The sequence below is a fragment of the Electrona antarctica genome, assembly GCF_951216825.1.
Source record: "Electrona antarctica genome assembly, contig: scaffold_188, whole genome shotgun sequence".
NCBI lineage: Eukaryota > Metazoa > Chordata > Actinopteri > Myctophiformes > Myctophidae > Electrona > Electrona antarctica.
Genome location: NW_027637171.1, coordinates 248145 through 268500, shown reverse-complemented (window position 1 = coordinate 268500; position 20356 = coordinate 248145). Strand labels below are relative to the sequence as shown.

Here is a 20356-nt window from a genome sequence, read left to right as displayed (position 1 = left end):
GAGTTGTGACCAAGAGACAGAGAGTAGAGAGTTGTGACCAAGAGACAGAGAGTAGAGAGTTGTGACCAAGAGACAGAGAGGTAGAGAGTTGTGACCAAGAGACAGAGAGGTAGAGAGTTGTGACCAAGAGACAGAGAGATAGAGAGTTGTGACCAAGAGACAGAGAGTAGAGAGTTGTGACCAAGAGACAGAGAGAGTAGAGAGTTGTGTTGTGACCAAGAGACAGAGAGTAGAGAGTTGTGACCAAGAGACAGAGAGTAGAGAGTTGTGACCAAGAGACAGAGAGTAGAGAGTTGTGACCAAGAGACAGAGAGTAGAGAGTTGTGACCAAGAGACAGAGAGTAGAGAGTTGTGACCAAGAGACAGAGAGGTAGAGAGTTGTGACCAAGAGACAGAGAGGTAGAGAGTAGAGAGTTGTGACCAAGAGACAGAGAGAAGAGAGTTGTGACCAAGAGACAGAGAGGTAGAGAGTTGTGACCAAGAGACAGAGAGGTAGAGAGTTGTGACCAAGAGACAGAGAGGTAGAGAGTTGTGACCAAGAGACAGAGAGTAGAGAGTTGTGACCAAGAGACAGAGAGGTAGAGAGTTGTGACCAAGAGACAGAGAGAAGAGAGTTGTGACCAAGAGACAGAGAGGTAGAGAGTTGTGACCAAGAGACAGAGAGGTAGAGAGTTGTGACCAAGAGACAGAGAGATAGAGAGTTGTGACCAAGAGACAGAGAGTAGAGAGTTGTGACCAAGAGACAGAGAGAGTAGAGAGTTGTGTTGTGACCAAGAGACAGAGAGTAGAGAGTTGTGACCAAGAGACAGAGAGTAGAGAGTAGTGACCAAGAGAGACAGAGAGTAGAGAGTTGTGACCAAGAGACAGAGAGTAGAGAGTTGTGACCAAGAGACAGAGAGTAGAGAGTTGTGACCAAGAGACAGAGAGGTAGAGAGTTGTGACCAAGAGACAGAGAGGTAGAGAGTTGTGACCAAGAGACAGAGAGTAGAGAGTAGTGACCAAGAGAGACAGAGAGTAGAGAGTTGTGACCAAGAGACAGAGAGTAGAGAGTTGTGACCAAGAGACAGAGAGTAGAGAGTTGTGACCAAGAGACAGAGAGTAGAGAGTTGTGACCAAGAGACAGAGAGTAGAGAGTTGTGACCAAGAGAGACAGAGAGTAGAGAGTTGTGACCAAGAGACAGAGAGAAGAGAGTTGTGACCAAGAGACAGAGAGGTAGAGAGTTGTGACCAAGAGACAGAGAGAAGAGAGTTGTGACCAAGAGACAGAGAGTAGAGAGTAGTGACCAAGAGAGACAGAGAGTAGAGAGTTGTGACCAAGAGACAGAGAGGTAGAGAGTTGTGACCAAGAGACAGAGAGGTAGAGAGTTGTGACCAAGAGACAGAGAGTAGAGAGTAGTGACCAAGAGAGACAGAGAGTAGAGAGTTGTGACCAAGAGACAGAGAGTAGAGAGTTGTGACCAAGAGACAGAGAGGTAGAGAGTTGTGACCAAGAGACAGAGAGTAGAGAGTTGTGACCAAGAGACAGAGAGGTAGAGAGTTGTGACCAAGAGACAGAGAGGTAGAGAGTTGTGACCAAGAGACAGAGAGTAGAGAGTAGTGACCAAGAGAGACAGAGAGTAGAGAGTTGTGACCAAGAGACAGAGAGTAGAGAGTTGTGACCAAGAGACAGAGAGTAGAGAGTTGTGACCAAGAGACAGAGAGTAGAGAGTTGTGACCAAGAGACAGAGAGTAGAGAGTTGTGACCAAGAGACAGAGAGGTAGAGAGTTGTGACAAAGAGACAGAGAGGTAGAGAGTTGTGACCAAGAGACAGAGAGGTAGAGAGTTGTGACCAAGAGACAGAGAGTAGAGAGTTGTGACCAAGAGACAGAGAGGTAGAGAGTTGTGACCAAGAGACAGAGAGGTAGAGAGTTGTGACCAAGAGACAGAGAGAGTAGAGAGTTGTGACCAAGAGAGACAGAGAGGTAGAGAGTTGTGACCAAGAGACAGAGAGGTAGAGAGTTGTGACCAAGAGACAGAGAGTAGAGAGTTGTGACCAAGAGACAGAGAGTAGAGAGTTGTGACCAAGAGAGACAGAGAGTAGAGAGTTGTGACCAAGAGACAGAGAGAAGAGAGTTGTGACCAAGAGACAGAGAGGTAGAGAGTTGTGACCAAGAGACAGAGAGAAGAGAGTTGTGACCAAGAGACAGAGAGGTAGAGAGTTGTGACCAAGAGACAGAGAGTAGAGAGTAGTGACCAAGAGAGACAGAGAGTAGAGAGTTGTGACCAAGAGACAGAGAGGTAGAGAGTTGTGACCAAGAGACAGAGAGGTAGAGAGTTGTGACCAAGAGACAGAGAGTAGAGAGTAGTGACCAAGAGAGACAGAGAGTAGAGAGTTGTGACCAAGAGACAGAGAGTAGAGAGTTGTGACCAAGAGACAGAGAGGTAGAGAGTTGTGACCAAGAGACAGAGAGGTAGAGAGTTGTGACCAAGAGACAGAGAGGTAGAGAGTTGTGACCAAGAGACAGAGAGTAGAGAGTAGTGACCAAGAGAGACAGAGAGTAGAGAGTTGTGACCAAGAGACAGAGAGTAGAGAGTTGTGACCAAGAGACAGAGAGTAGAGAGTTGTGACCAAGAGACAGAGAGTAGAGAGTTGTGACCAAGAGACAGAGAGTAGAGAGTTGTGACCAAGAGACAGAGAGTAGAGAGTTGTGACCAAGAGACAGAGAGGTAGAGAGTTGTGACCAAGAGACAGAGAGGTAGAGAGTTGTGACCAAGAGACAGAGAGGTAGAGAGTTGTGACCAAGAGACAGAGAGTACAGAGTTGTGACCAAGAGACAGAGAGTAGAGAGTTGTGACCAAGAGACAGAGAGGTAGAGAGTTGTGACCAAGAGACAGAGAGGTAGAGAGTTGTGACCAAGAAACAGAGAGTAGAGAGTTGTGACCAAGAGACAGAGAGTAGAGAGTTGTGACCAAGAGACAGAGAGGTAGAGAGTTGTGACCAAGAGACAGAGAGTAGAGAGTTGTGACCAAGAGACAGAGAGGTAGAGAGTAGAGAGTTGTGACCAAGAGACAGAGAGAAGAGAGTTGTGACCAAGAGACAGAGAGTAGAGAGTTGTGACCAAGAGACAGAGAGGTAGAGAGTTGTGACCAAGAGACAGAGAGTAGAGAGTTGTGACCAAGAGACAGAGAGTAGAGAGTTGTGACCAAGAGACAGAGAGTAGAGAGTTGTGACCAAGAGACAGAGAGTAGAGAGTTGTGACCAACAGACAGAGAGTAGAGAGTTGTGACCAAGAGACAGAGAGGTAGAGAGTTGTGACCAAGAGAGACAGAGAGTAGAGAGTTGTGACCAACAGACAGAGAGTAGAGAGTTGTGACCAAGAGACAGAGAGTAGAGAGTTGTGACCAAGAGACAGAGAGTAGAGAGTTGTGACCAAGAGACAGAGAGTAGAGTGTTGTGACCAAGAGACAGAGAGTAGAGAGTTGTGACCAAGAGACAGAGAGTAGAGAGTTGTGACCAAGAGACAGAGAGTAGAGAGTTGTGACCAAGAGACAGAGTAGAGAGTTGTGACCAAGAGACAGAGAGGTAGAGAGTTGTGACCAAGAGACAGAGAGGTAGAGAGTTGTGACCAAGAGAGACAGAGAGGTAGAGAGTTGTGACCAAGAGACAGAGAGTAGAGAGTTGTGACCAAGAGACAGAGAGGTAGAGAGTTGTGACCAAGAGACAGAGAGGTAGAGAGTTGTGACCAAGAGACAGAGAGTAGAGAGTTGTGACCAAGAGACAGAGAGTAGAGAGTTGTGACCAAGAGAGACAGAGAGTAGAGAGTTGTGACCAAGAGACAGAGAGGTAGAGAGTTGTGACCAAGAGACAGAGAGGTAGAGAGTTGTGACCAAGAGACAGAGAGGTAGAGAGTTGTGACCAAGAGACAGAGAGTAGAGAGTTGTGACCAAGAGACAGAGAGTAGAGAGTTGTGACCAAGAGAGACAGAGAGTAGAGAGTTGTGACCAAGAGAGACAGAGAGTAGAGAGTTGTGACCAAGAGAGACAGAGAGTAGAGAGTTGTGACCAAGAGACAGAGAGTAGAGAGTTGTGACCAAGAGACAGAGAGTAGAGAGTTGTGACCAAGAGACAGAGAGGTAGAGAGTTGTGACCAAGAGACAGAAAGTAGAGAGTAGTGACACATTATGACGTAAATTCTCCATTCATTGTCAATGGGAATTTAAAGGTATATTCAGTGATTTGACTTAATTCAAATATCACTTGTTTTTTCTTTTTTTCTGGATAATCCTCCCTACTATAGAGTGTGCTGACCATATAAGGAGTTCCTCCCTGTCCCCAGTGAGCCCCTGGGGTCAAAAAACCCTAGTTTCAGTTTTGGTGGCGGGTGGCAAAGCCTTCATCCAATCAGGATGAGAGGGGCCTTCCTCCAATCATGATCGAGTGGGGGCGGGCCTTGGTGCACATGCTGTTGGCCTGTTACACTTCCCCCCACTGTAGAGCGTGCATGTGCACATTTCGTTACCGGGGCGGACTGGGTGGTTTTCCAAATCACCCAAATCACTGAATGCTCCTTTAATGTTTGTGTAAGATGAAAATCTACAATAATAGCTGAATATCAAAAACTCAGATTTTCTCACACACACGCACGCACGCGCGCGCACACACACACACACACACACACACACACACACGCACATTCTCACTCTGCATCGTTGTTTTTTTCTGCCCTTCATGCTGATTGGTTGTTTTTCTGTCTTGGTTTCCATAGTTACGATGAGGTCATGGGCCCCGGGGCCACTCAGATCTACATCCCCACAGAAGACCCGCCCCCTTACTCCCTATTGGACCCCTGTCAGCGAGGCCCCGAGCAGGAGGAGGAGCCTAGCCACACCAGCAGCACGGACACCTCGGCCAATCGCGGAGCCACCTCGGCCGTGGGAGGCGGGGCCGCTTGGTTCAGCCCCGCCCGCTATCCAATGGGATCGCAGGAGCCGGGAGGACGTCAGCCAATCGCGTCCGTCTCCTTCCCCCTGGAGGCGGCGCCGCCCTACGAGCTGGTGGTGGGCGGGGAGAACGGAGGGCCCCTCCCACTCATGCCATGTGACCTTTACAAGCACCAATCAGAGGAGGAGAGGAGGGAGGACCCCCGGCAGCCTGCAGAGACCAATCACATCCTGTAGAACTATATGTGACATCATCACACTACGGGGGGGAGGGGGCACAAGATGGCCGCTACACACCCGCCCGCCCAGCAGGAGGCGGCAGAGAGACCTCAGCGGGGGGCGATTCTTTGACGCGGTTACAGAAAGATCCGGGGCTCCATTTCCGTCACCGCTAACCCCCTTATCCCTAAACTTCTGTTTACTTTTGCTAAACATTTTTGAATAGTTAAAATGGCCGGTCTACAAGTTCACAACGTGTCAATGTAGATTGGCTTGTTGAACTATTCAAAAATGTTTTTTTCAAAATAATTAAAAAAAAAGGCAAAGAAGTTTAGGGATAAGGGGTTTAGCGGTGGCGGAAATGGAGCCCCTGATCTAAGCTGTTAGATGTTCTGTTTTAGGACACAGTGTCATACGACGGAGCATAAAAAACACAGATAACGTCTTTTTAGCTGAGGAGTGCCATATAGCGTCCATATAGCGCTCACCCTGATAGGGTGACCAGATGTCCCCGCTTTGCGTGGGACAGTCCCTCATTTCCAAGACTTTTCAGGCGTCCCACAAATTGAGACCCTGTCCCACATTGTGGCTGACAGGCATCAGTGCTCAGATTGAGACCCTGTCCCACATTGTGGCTGACAGGCATCAGTGCTCAGATTGAGACCCTGTCCCACATTGTGGCTGACAGGCATCAGTGCTCAGATTGAGACCCTGTCCCACATTGTGGCTGACAGGCATCAGTGCTCAGATTGAGACCCTGTCCCACATTGTGGCTGACAGGCATCAGTGCTCAGATTGAGACCCTGTCCCACATTGTGGCTGACAGGCATCAGTGCTCAGATTGAGACCCTGTCCCACATTGTGGCTGACAGGCATCAGTGCTCAGATTGAGACCCTGTCTGTCCCACATTGTGGCTGACAGGCATCAGTGCTCAGATTGAGACCCTGTCCCACATTGTGGCTGACAGGCATCAGTGCTCAGATTGAGACCCTGTCCCACATTGTGGCTGACAGGCATCAGTGCTCAGATTGAGACCCTGTCTGTCCCACATTGTGGCTGACAGGCATCAGTGCTCAGATTGAGACCCTGTCCCACATTGTGGCTGACAGGCATCAGTGCTCAGATTGAGACCCTGTCCCACATTGTGGCTGACAGGCATCAGTGCTCAGATTGAGACCCTGTCCCACATTGTGGCTGACAGGCATCAGTGCTCAGATTGAGACCCTGTCCCACATTGTGGCTGACAGGCATCAGTGCTCAGATTGAGACCCTGTTCCACATAGTTATAGTCCCCTAATAGTTGGCTTTCTGTTGTAAAGCTCTCTCATTGTCACCTTTCCTGCAAGATGTGTTTTTATTGAACCTGTTAAAAAAAACATGAGAAATATCCCCTACAGCACCAAGTCGGCCATAACACCACCCATGACCAAAATTAGCATTTTAAAACAAAATGTGAGACGCCAGAGGGGTTTAATAGACGCCAGAGGGGTTTAATAGACGCCAGAGGGGTTTAATAGACGCCAGAGGGGTTTAATAGACGCCAGAGGGGTTTAATAGACGCCAGAGGGGTTTAATAGACGCCAGAGGGGTTAATAGACGCCAGAGGGGTTTAATAGACGCCAGAGGGGTTTAATAGACGCCAGAGGGGTTAATAGACGCCAGAGGGGTTTAATAGACGCCAGAGGGGTTTAATAGACGCCAGAGGGGTTTAATAGACGCCAGAGGGGTTAATAGACGCCAGAGGGGTTTAATAGACGCCAGAGGGGTTTAATAGACGCCAGAGGGGTTTAATAGACGCCAGAGGGGTTTAATAGACGCCAGAGGGGTTTAATAGACGCCAGAGGGGTTTAATAGCAAAACGATATAGGCCTAATATGACATGAGGCATTGTCAGCGACGGCTCCAGAACATTGTGACTGAGGGTGCTATAGGGGGGCTGGCTATTTAGAGAGGGGGCTAATGAATCTTGGTTTACATAGAAGTCAGTCAATTGGGCTTGTTTTGAGGGGGGGGGGGGGGGGGGCTAAGCCTCCACCAGAGGGGGTTAAAGCCCCCCCCCCCCTGGAGCCGTCCCTGGGCATTGTATTAGCAACTTAAGTAATATAGTTGTAAACCCTGTCCCGTCCCACACAAGCAATACTTCTGCCCCTCAAATGAACGTTTTGGGTCTGGTCACCCTACTCACTCACACACAGTCTGTAATACCATGTCCATAGTGTTCACACACAGTGTGGATACCACTGGGTCTGGTCACCCTACTCACACACACACAGTCTGTAATACCATGTCCATAGTGTTCACACACAGTCTGTAATATCATGTCCATAGTGTTCACACACAGTCTGTAATATCATGTCCATAGTGTTCACACACAGTGTGGATACCACTGGGTCTGGTCACCCTACTCACACACACACACAGTCTGTAATATCATGTCCATAGTGTTCACACACAGTGTGGATATACCACTGGGTCTGGTCACCCTACTCACTCACACACAGTCTGTAATATCATGTCCATAGTGTTCACACACAGTGTGGATACCACTGGGTCTGGTCACCCTACTCACTCACACACAGTCTGTAATATCATGTCCATAGTGTTCACACACAGTGTGGATACCACTGGGTCTGGTCACCCTACTCACTCACACACAGTCTGTAATACCATGTCCATAGTGTTCACACACAGTGTGGATACCACTGGGTCTGGTCACCCTACTCACTCACACACAGTCTGTAATACCATGTCCATAGTGTTCACACACAGTGTGGATACCACTGGGTCTGGTCACCCTACTCACACACACACAGTCTGTAATACCATGTCCATAGTGTTCACACACAGTGTGGATACCACTGGGTCTGGTCACCCTACTCACACACACACAGTCTGTAATACCATGTCCATAGTGTTCACACACAGTGTGGATACCACTGGGTCTGGTCACCCTACTCACACACACACAGTCTGTAATACCATGTCCATAGTGTTCACACACAGTGTGGATACCACTGGGTCTGGTCACCCTACTCACACACACACAGTCTGTAATACCATGTCCATAGTGTTCACACACAGTGTGGATACCACTGGGTCTGGTCACCCTACTCACACACACACAGTCTGTAATATCATGTCCATAGTGTTCACACACAGTGTGGATACCACTGCTCAAACGTCTTGTCATCTGTGTAAACAAAATAGCACAAATATCTTAGCTGAAACGACGTCTTTAACACCATAGAAATAGAACCACGTGGAAACTGTGCTGACGCTGCCAGGCAGCTCAAAGCGTGTTCTCTGTGGACACGGTCTGCTCCTCATAGGCTTTAAAACACCAAACTCACGGTGAACGTCCCTTTTTCACAGGACTTAGTGGCTGATCTGGGACCTGCTAGTACACACACACTACTGTAGTTATTATAGTTTATCGACGGACGAAAAACTAAAAAACGACCTCTGTGCTTGAACGACGGACGCTGTGTGAAAGACGTCTTATAGCCTACGGTTCGTTTGTGCCGTCCAACGCCCGTGACCGGTCCGGTGGTCCGTCCAATCGGACAGCTTGCTTGCACATCCTCTCTTTAGTTCCAGGAAGCGGCTTGTTGAACTGCAGGAACTCTTGTCACGTCGCCCCCCTGTGTCCGTTGTGTGTAACCACGCTCTGTAGGCGACATCCAGTGATGTGTGCGTGTGTGTGTGTGTGTGTGTGTGTGTGTGTGTGTGTGTGTGTGTGTGTGTGTGTGTGTGTGTGTGTGTGTGTGACCGCGTGTGATAGAGCAGGCCGCAGTAGGCAGGTACAGTAGTGTAGGCTAGTTGAAGGCAACACGCACACACACACACACACACACACACACACACACACACACATACCACATACTTCCAAATAGCCCGGGCATTTAATACGCAATCTAGGCTATTTGAGACAGGGCTACTGTTTGGAAACATACAGTACGTATTAGCCTGTTTTTCATCAGTGGTGGAAAAGGTACTATTTATTTATTTTAAATTAAAAAAAAAAATACATTTTCAAATATTGCAATATATAATATGAATACTAAGTCTAGAATTCAAAATGGACTTGAGTAAAAGTAGCCTACAAAGTTTATTGGTTTCAAAATGCACTTAAAGTACCAAAAGTTAAATTAGTCGTTGTGCAGAATGTCCCATTTCAAAATGATTTAAAAATAAATCTTTTTGTTGTCAAAATAAATGTAGTGGAGTAAAAGTACAATATATTTGCCTGGAGCTGAGTAGAAGTAAAAGTATTGGAAATTGGAAATACTCAAGTAAAGTACAAATACCTCAAAATTGTACTTAAGTACAGTACGTTTTTTAGGCCTGACGTCGAAATTAAAAAAAAAAGTTTTCTAAATGGCGACAATTTTATGAAAAACCTCATGTTTCTGTATCAGTGGTGCTCAATATTTCATGTCAAGGACCCCAAAAATGATATGTAATTGGCCTCCGACCCCCATCTGAAAATATGTTGTTCCAGGAACCCCTCAGAAGCAAAGATTTGAGTTAAAAACGTTCGCTCTGAAAGAATAATACATTCAAAGATTTGAGCCACATTTTCAAGATTAAAGAAAAATAGCAGACCTACAAGCTCGGAGCTTGTAGATCTGCTATTTTTCAATAGCTAAATTAACATAATGTTTAAAACACCAAAAGGGGTTCCCGCCCCAAAATGGGTTAAATACATGCACGTATAGTTACGTTCCACCACTGATGTTCACACAGGCTTTATTATTCGTCGCACAGTCTCCTAGCTGTATAGCACAGTCTCCTAGCTGTAGCAAGTTGTTATCACTATAGCTGTGTGTGTGATTTAGAGTCACAGGGCTGGGATCCCGATCCGGAACTGTCGAGAAAAACCCGTTCCATCACATATTGGGAATGTTTTTATTATCACACTGCAGTCAGAGCTCATGGTACTGTACGTGGTACTGTACAGCTCATGGTACTGTACGTGGTACTGTACAGCTCATGGTACTGTACGTGGACGTCACGTCACATCTGCTGTGCAATCACCATACCAGGGGTTCATTTAAACTCTGAGAGTGTACAATAGTGTACAATAGAGAGTGTACAATAGAGTGTACAATAGAGAGTGTACAATAGAGTGTACAATAGAGTGTACAATAGAGTATACAATAGAGTGTACAATAGAGTGTACAATAGAGAGTGTACAATAGAGCGCGCCACTCGGTGCCGCACTATGAGCTTGTAGATCTGCTATTTTTCAATAGCTAAATTATAACATAATGTTTAAAACACCAAAAGGGGTTCCCGCCCCAAAATGGGTTAAATAAATTATTTCTGAAACGTCTATGGGCATAATGAATGGGACATTATCTTCTCCTCCTGGCAGGGGGCGGGACTGTGACGCTCTATGGAACCTTGTAGAGTGCTAGACTCCTGTAAGGGTCCATTTGGTTCCCTGTGTTACACTCTCAGAGTTATATAGACACTAAGGGTCCATTTGGTTCCATTTGTACACTCTTTGTAACAGACCTGTAAGGGTCCATTTGGGTCCATTTGTACACTCTGAGTTACAGACCTGTAAGGGTCCATTTGGGTCCATTTGTACACTCTGAGTTACAGACCTGTAAGGGTCCATTTGACTCTCTGAGTTACAGACCTGTAAGGGTCCATTTGGGTCCATTTGTACACTCTGAGTTACAGACCTGTAAGGGTCCATTTGACTCTCTGAGTTACAGACCTGTAAGGGTCCATTTGGGTCCATTTGTACACTCTGAGTTACAGACCTGTAAGGGTCCATTTGACTCTCTGAGTTACAGACCTGTAAGGGTCCATTTGGGTCCATTTGTACACTCTGAGTTACAGACCTGTAAGGGTCCATTTGGGTCCATTTGTACACTCTGAGTTACAGACCTGTAAGGGTCCATTTGGGTCCATTTGTACACTCAGGGTTACAGGGTCCATTTGGAACACCCTCAAGTAACCCACAGGGTCCCTGCACCTCACTTTGAGAAACCACTATACAAATTTGCGACTTCATTTGTGGTCTTCGAAAATATATATTTAAGGTCAAAATGATGTATTATAAAACATATAGGAGTGGATAAAGGGAACTGTTACGGAATCGGACCGCTTAAGAGGGAATCGTTAAAGGACCACTTCACCACTTTTCAACCTATCTTCATATACCTGTAGTTGGTCCTCACTAATGTTCATGATAAAATACCACCATTTTTTTCTACTCAGCCTGTCTCATAGGAGGACTATGGGCAGTTCAGAAACCCGTCCTCCAGTGACATCATCATTAGGCAAATGTATTTTTTAAGATTTTTTATTATCGTGAGAATGATAACGATAACGATGGCTTCCGTTATCGCATTGCAACTTTTCAGGACTAGAAAGCCTGCAGTTTCTATTAGCTTGGATTCCCCATCGATGATGTCACTGGTGGACGGGTTTCTGAACTGCCCACAGTCCTCCTATGAGACACAGACTGGTTTCTGAACCGCCCACAGCCCTCCTATGAGACACAGACTGGTTTCTGAACTGCCCACAGCCCTCCTATGAGACACAGACTGGTTTCTGAACTGCCCACAGCCCTCCTATGAGACACAGACTGGTTTCTGAACTGCCCACAGCCCTCCTATGAGACACAGACTGGTTTCTGAACTGCCCACTGCCCTCCTATGAGACACAGACTGGTTTCTGAACTGCCCACTGCCCTCCTATGAGACACAGACAAAAAACAATTGTGGTATTTTATCATGAACATTAATGAGGACCTATTATATATGAATGTAGGTTGAAAAGTGGTGAAGTAGTCCTTTTTAAGGAACCGGAATCGTTTAAAATCCTATTGAATGGATCCCAGCCCTATAACAAAGGGTGCAAATCACTAAGGCCCAATACAATTAAATTCTATCACCATTCTCACAGCCACCCTTGGATAAGCTTGGTCACGAACCTTCCACGAGTCAGGAATCAGGATTCTGCAATTCATCGTGATTATTCTGAGACTTGTTGAACTGCCAGAGCACGACAGAGACTGCCATCACTTACTGTTACTACGCCACCTACAGGGCCAGCATAGACATAGCATGCATTTAGCTCCAGAAGGTTGACTCCATATGAATGAATGTTAACAAAGGGATTGTAGGCTCATGTTTTGTGCACTTTGATGGGCGTTTACTTTGTTTTTGTTTTTAGTCACCAGTGTTGCCAGATGTCCGATAATGATCGTATTTGAACGCTAAATGTACCCGATCTGTACAATCAATAATTCCAAAAATGACCAAATGTAGGCCTACGATAGAGTTTCACCATATCACAAAATGTAGTACTAAATTCCCTGACTGCTGATTCGGGATCCGGTTTGTCTTTTCAAAATAAGTCAGTTTAATCAGTAAATCTGACCCTAGATCTGTACTTGGAGGCCTTCAAAACACCGGTCAGCGGTCACGTACCTTTCAATCTGACCCTAGATCTGTACTTGGAGGCCTTCAAAACACCGGTCAGCGGTCACGTACCTTTCAATCTGACCCTAGATCTGTACTTGGAGGCATTCAAAACACCGGTCAGCGGTCAGCGGTCACGGGTCACGTACCTTTCAAGTACAGTTTCCAGGCTTTTATTTGTGTAAGGCTTCTTTTGTTTTGGCTGTGTACGACAGTTGTCTTTCAAATTCGATAATTCAACATTTCCCATTTGGCAACACTGGGACGGGCAAATACAGTATGTATACATGTAGCTAACTGTACTAGGAGGTTTGTGCCAAATGTCACCAGAAATTTAAGACAACGTTCTTTTAGTGAACTATACGATCCCAGATCCCAGATGTAGTGGAGTAGAAGTAAAAGTACTGGAAATTGGAAATACTCAAGTAAAGTAAAAAGTAAAAAATGTTTACTTAAGTACAGTATACTTAAGTAAAAGTATTAGTTACTTTCCACCACTGGTCATCAGAAAGACGACGTTCTTTTAACTATTAGGTTGAATAAAGTACATTTTTTTGTTAAGATTTCCAAAGAAATACAAAGTAATTCCAGAAAAGTTCAGCTCACGACGTGTCGCCTTGCGACATGTCGTGATCTCGTAAATCGGCTATTTTCTATTTCCATTATCTTTGAATTAGGGCTTAAATAATTGGTCAATTCATGATGTGCTTTTTCCATTCCTAGAAATGAAGTGGGGTCTCTAAGGTACTATGTTTGTCTTTGAAATAATATATAGTGGATTGAAAGTCATGACAATCCAAACACACACATACTCAAGTAAAGTAAGGAAAACAATTCACTGTACTCAAATAAATGTCACTTTGTTACTGTCCGTCACTAACGAGGACACCTGGTGGTAGACTAGCGTAGTGACGTGGTGTCAAAATAAATATTATATGATGACCTTATTAATGCTGGATTCTTTTTTTAATGCGTCTCAATAAGATTAGAGGTTTTTGTATTCACATTTTGTTTTTGGTTAGAAAAGTATTTTTTTGAATGCTCAATTGTGTGTATAAGGTGCCTATTATAGTTTAAAGGAGCATTCAGTGATTTGGGTGATTTGGAAACCCCCCCGGTCCGCCCTGGTAACCAGATGTGCACATGCACGCACTACAGTGAGGGGACACACGACAGGCCAACAGCACGCACACCAAGGCCCGCCCCCGCTCGATCATGATTTGAGGAAGGCCCCTCTCTATCCTGATTGGATGAAGACTTGGCCACCTAGCCAAAAATGAAACCTAAGGTTTTTTGACCCCATACAGGGGCTCACTGGGGACAGGGAGGAACTCCTTATATGGTCAGCACACTCTATAGTAGGGAGGATTATCACAACAAAACAAAAAAAGAAGTGATATTTGAATGAAGTGAAATCCCTGAATATACCTTTAACGATAAGGTGCCACTTCCCCCCAGACAGTTAATTAAACCAGACTCTTAGCTTGCAACCGCATCCCTCTCCCAAAAAAATGAAGAAATAAACGTTGGAAGATTTTTGATCCCACAATTTTGTAACCCATTTTTTCCACCCAGTGTCAACTGTCTAATGCCGCGCTGCACTCCCTCTGCCATCCTGGGGAGGGCAACCGACTGAGCTCATGCTTCCTTATATGCATGAGGAGTCCATGGCTTGTTTGGACGTAGCGTGTGGAAGGAACACGTTATTCCAACCAGTTCCTTTCCCTTCCATCAGGCGCCCATGCTGGCCAGGGGGAGGCAGTATAGAGACCAGGATTACTGCATGTTTTTTGTCTCCACCAGGCCGAATTGCAGTGTGCAATTTACTTGAAATCTTTCACAGACTTTCCTACTAGGCTGAGGAATATATCCCACCCTTTTCACATTGGCCACCAACAGGTGGATTTTTGCTAAACACATTTTTCAATGGTAAAGTGTAGTACCTGTCTGCTTGCTCAGGGGATAAATTGAGTCTCGGGCCGATGATGACCATCACGTAACAATGTGTGTCACAGTCTAGGTGAGACACAACCTTTGACATGACCTAAATGTCTCAATACACTGACACCACGCTAGACAGGAACGCCCAAAAACGTCACATCCGGTTTTAGCCCTGGGGTAAGAATTTTCTATGGCTGCCAATGCAACTTGGTCCAATCCTTAATCACATACGGACAAACATCTATGCCGATGCTATCTAACTTGCGGAGGTAGCGTGCCTTGTCCACGGGCAACAGATCTTTCAACGTATGGCATTGCAAATACGTTAACGATAATCGCTACTCTGCTCAATATTGTTTTGAAAATGCCGCAAATTGCATTGCAGTGAACGAGCGCAAATCACAACTTCCCCCGGGGGTGGGCGGAGTCACAGTTTGAGGCCGTGGTGTCAGTGTATGGAAGAGCAGGGAGACACAATACAACCACTCCAATTGTAAGGTCAAGTTAATTTGCATAATGTCTCAAATCGGTAGAAACAGGTAGAAAAGCTCTAAAAACACAGTAAACATACAAAAAAAAAATCACACCCGTGTGAACTGAGTGGTGTAAGGTCTTATATAGACTGATCAGCTGTGGTCTGACGTAATGTCTGACGTAATGAAATCACACCCGTGTGAACTGGGTGACCATAGCAACCATGCTCATTTTTTGGTACGAACAGACAGACAGACACACAGACAGACACGTAAACTAACAAAGCCAGTTGTATTGTAGGACTATTAATATCTAGATTTAATTGAATTCATAAAGAAGTTACATATAGATATAGTGCCACTTTAACCTTATCCTGTTAAATGGAAAATGATAAGATGATGAGAGAAATTATGAATTCAAATATACATTTGTTTACGTACCAATATTACTTTGGCATTGTAAACAAGAAATCTCTCTCTCTCTCTCTCTCTCTCTCTCTCTCTCTCTCACTCACGAACTAAATGCTGTTATTAATTATCAAAGTATTCAACAAACACTCCTATCACATCACCACAGACTCATTACATTATCAACATTATTACACTGCCCAAAATATAGGCTTTGCCGCCGCCTTGTGGTGACAACGTACAATTGCAGAGTACATATTAATTTAATAAATGAAGTGAATGAAGTTTAATTCCCCCTCAATGAGCTTTTATACAGGGGAAAAGGGCTGTCACTCATTCAATTAATTAATTGAATAAGTATATTGGAGTTGGAGGGCGTACAGTTGTGATAATAAAACAGCAGCTAGTCCCTGACTCCCTGCTGATGAGGTGAGTTGAGTTGGGGCTTTTTGGTCTTTTGAAATTAACCTCCTGGGTACTAAATAATACCCACTTTTTCTCCTGTAAATTTAATGTATCTGATTATTTTTATACACTCAAATAAAATGCCATGGCCTACAACAACAATGATTCTCAAAGTAAAGTATCGCGTGACCAAAACCTCGCGTCACCACTTTCCAATTAGAATCTCGCGAGGCTATGGAAGGAGTAGTTATCTCTACCAGGAGCAGTGTTATTCCCGTAGACTGAAATGGCTGCTACGTGCGTCTAAACTGTAGTAAAAATAAAGAAAACGATTTGACTTCTCATTGAAACAAAGACGGTTTGATGAGGTTGAAAGAACATTCTCAGACGTGGGCCACGTCTCAGAACTCATTTTGTGTCAAATCCACGTTTTTCGACCAGAATGAAATAATATGTCTGCCAGACAGACGGGGAAATCAAGTGCGCCACCTACAGAGCTTGGGTCAATAGAAAAATGTCATTGACCGGGTCGGTAGGTGGCGCCGTTGAGTAAATAACATAATAATATCCCCTTCTAGGTCGAAATATTGTATTTTCCGGTCCCCAAAAAAACACTTTGGAACAAAAGGCGAGGTTCAGAGACGCATCCCACCGCGGAGAGGAGTCTTTCAACATGATGAAACTGCCGTTGTTTCTGTGAGTGGCGACGCCGTTTTCTTTATTTTCACCTTAGTAGAGACTATACGTCACAGTCTGTGAGAGTAGCATTGCAGAGCGCTAGCACTATAGCCGTGTTGCCATATTTTGTGAGAGAAATAAGCAACCAGATCTAGGGGGGGAATAAAGACCAAAAGAAGCACACATGGGCACTTTTAAACCCATCGGCTATTTTATCTTGAAATAAAATGTGGAATATTTGGAATATATATAAATATTTGTTTTTTTAAACATTCTAGTAACAACACAAATGCTTACCCTCTCCCATTGCATTGCTTCCAAATGCTCCCCCAAAATATCTTCATGAAAATAAGAAGTACTGGTTTAAAAATGATTAAAAACATTTGGAAGCTAGCCCAACTAATCAACTCATACGCTTTAGAAACAAGCCCCCCGGGCCCCAAACACGCAAACGTAGTTGGCAACTACCAATTATTAATACAAGCAACTTTGCAGGAAAAACAAGCCCAGTACATAACAAGGTCGCCTGTATAGGCTGTAATAAGCCGACATGGCAACACTGCAGTGCTCACCAGCGTGGAGCTGATGTTAGTCAAACAGTCCACCAGGGGGCGTAGTGGGGCTAATATTCTCTTCTATATGTATAAACCAATCCACCGTTATAGGCCGTCAAGCAGAGTGGCGCAGCGGAAGCGTGCTGGGCCCATAACCCAGAGGTCGATGGATCGAAACCATCCTCTGCTATGGTGACTTTTTTTTTTCTTCTCTTTTTTTTTAAACAATGTATTTATTGACATTTTCAATGATATAAAATGTTACAAAATGTGTAAATTGTTGTGTTAGTAAAATGTCCATAATCAAACAAAAACAGAGCAGACACACATGTAGGCTACTATATATCACACAAACCAGACACTAACATTCTAACAACAAAACAAAATAGGCTGCATTCATTTCTATAATATACTAAATATATTAAATTAAATGTACTAAAAATTTGTTTTGTTATGATAGCAATAAAAAAAGAACTTCTTTCATAAAAACATCAGTTTTACAGGAAAAGACTGCATCCACCTCTTCAGCTTTATCCAATGGCAAAACAGACAGATTTCTTTCTCTTTTTTTTACAGGAACTGAGTATAGAAAGAAAAGAGTATAGATCATGAGGACTAATCTATCAGAATGATAGAGTATGAGTTCTGTCAGAGTTTCAGCCCCCACAATACTTCCATAGAAGGCACAAAGGTCCTTACTGTGAGAGTTTACATTATACAATTCACGTTTGAGCATGAGATTGCATAAGGCATCTAGATATACATCACTCAGAGCATCATCTGGTCTCCCATAATAAGACAAAACATCATCATTAGTGACTTTAGACCAATCTAATTTCGCCTTACAGGCACTATCAATAACATCATAGGAAAACTCAGGGAGACTGTCCACTAAGAGGTCTGCCATAGATAGATGACTCATATGCAATCTGCATAGATTGTATAATAGAATGAGCGTCAGCGGTCCTTATACAATATGGTGAAGCCAGGATGTTGTGTGCCAGGCTTCACTTATATAAGTAAAGATATGATCCACAGGTAAGAGTATATACCTGGCTGGATACTATGAGGTTATCTTGTTTAGCAAACAATTAATGTTTGTCAGAGAGGTGTCATATCACCAACAACCCTAACACGTGTAGACTCTCCCCAGTCAGAGTTATGGGGGTTTTGAATGAATGTAGAATTATGTGCAGGTTGTAATTGGCATACAGGTACAGATGTGAGGGGACTTACTTTAAATGGTGTTTTAAAAAATATATATATTTGAATAATAATATATATTTTTTTTAAAAACTCTCTCTCACATGTATGCCAGTGTGTCAGTGATCACTGATCACTGATCACCCTTCCCTGTGCCACAAACAAGGGACTAAATTCATTCCGTTCCTATGCCACCAAAAACGGCCTACCAACGGTCATTAAGACATGTGAATCCCTTGACTCCTTCAAAAACGGCCTACCAACGGTCATTAAGACATGTGAATCCCTTGACTCCTTCAAAAACGGCCTACCAACGGTCATTAAGACATGTGAATCCCTTGACTCCTTCAAAAACGCTCTGCAATTCGAAACTGGCCCCCGTAAAATCTGAATCACCCACCCACCCCTTTTTCCCCTCACTGTATATGTTTTCTTTTTCCTTTTTATGATGATGATTTCTTGTTTTTTGGCCATATAGAAGTGTCTATTTGTATGTCTCTAAATGTTATGATGAATTGAACAAGGTGGACCCTCTTGTAAACAAGTGTAGTGCTTTATTGGGTCGTCCATTCACAGTTAACAGTTTTTTTGTATTGAGTTGTGCTTGAAATGTACTGTAATTCTGCAAACTGTTAATAAATACTTCAACAATCAATCAAGTACTCATGCAACAGTGGGTTCGATTCCCGAGTGTTACAGACAGTCACATATTCACAAGTATAACAGTAGGCCTACCAGTATAACAGTATAACAGTAGGCCTACCAGTATAACAGTAGGCCTACCAGTATATAACAGTAGGCCTACCGGTATAACAGTAGGCCTACCAGTATAACAGTATAACAGTAGGCCTACCATTATAACAGTATAACAGTAGAAATGATTACTATATTTACCCAGGGTATCTGGGCTAAGCTCAAGAACTTGTTTCCAGCCAGGCCCTGCTCATAGAACACATTTCATCATAGTGGTTCAATGCCTTGTTCAAGGGCACTTCAGCGGTGGTAATTTTAACGTGTCGGACCGCTGATTCGAACTGGCGACCTTCCGGTATCAAGACCGCTCCGCAATCCGTTCGGCCACCGCTGCCACAGGTCTACCAGTAGGCCTGTGTAGGCCTACCAGTATAACAGTAGGCCTACCAGTATAACAGTAGGCCTACCAGTATAAGCCTGAGGACGAGAAGCGACACGGCGTGCACACATCCGCCTGGGTGACGGCAGACTGCTGGGCGAGCGCTGCAGATATGGAATTAATTCTGTACTGGCCATATATGGAGCTGTCTTGGGTGTACAGGGTTTGGTGAGGTCAGATCAATATATGGAATGTCAGAACAAGTCAGTTCCATATATGGAGATCTAAGGGTGGCAGCGGGGGCAGTGTCTTGAGTGTACAGGGTTTGATGAGGGCCCAGGTAGGGCCGGGCCTTTATTTTCAGGCCTGTTGAGAACTCTAGTTTTCGTCGGCTGCCGGGCGCGGCTGCACTAATAACTTTGGGGCGGGCCCGTCTAGAGTTTGAATGGACAGGTATCAGTCAAAAGGGAGACATCGAAGAGGAAGGACGGATGGGGAAGGATCAACATATTATGGAATGTCAGAACAGGTCAGCTCCATATATGGAGATCTAAGAGTTTGAGGTCAGATGTATAGAGTTGCTGGCCAATATTGATGACATCAGAGATCTCCATATATGGGCTTAATATGGATGACATCACGTGATGTCACGAGGCATGACCATATATGGGGGCGTGACCAACCAAACAACCATGGCAGGAAATGCAAGATTTCATAGTAAAGTGTAGAAACACTCTTTTAATACTCTTTTATAAGTAGAAATAGCCTATTCAAAATATGTACTTTGTATACAATTTATACATTTGAAAACTTGTGAAATGGGACATTCTGCATAATGAGTAGAATACTTTCTACTTTTGGTACTTTAAATAGGCCTACATAGATACCATTACCAATACCGTTGTATACTTTTACTCAAGTAGCCCACATTTTGAATTGTGAACTTTTACTTGTATTTGCAAGAAGCGTCTGGGCTGGCTGCAGCCCCTTCCAGGGTTGAGTATATTTCTACATTGCAGAATTGATACTTTTACTTATGT

At 44.3% G+C, this 20356-nt stretch overlaps 1 protein-coding gene across 1 annotated transcript; it reads left to right on the top strand.

The window, feature by feature from the left end:
• Positions 1-4745: 4745 nt before the first annotated feature.
• Positions 4746-5157, top strand: bean1 (brain expressed, associated with NEDD4, 1; the record flags this gene model as incomplete). Its single annotated transcript, XM_079531931.1, has 1 exon — positions 4746-5157. A coding segment is annotated over one exon (412 nt), but the record flags the coding sequence as incomplete, so codon positions are not given.
• Between the last annotated feature and the right edge of the window lie 15199 nt (positions 5158-20356).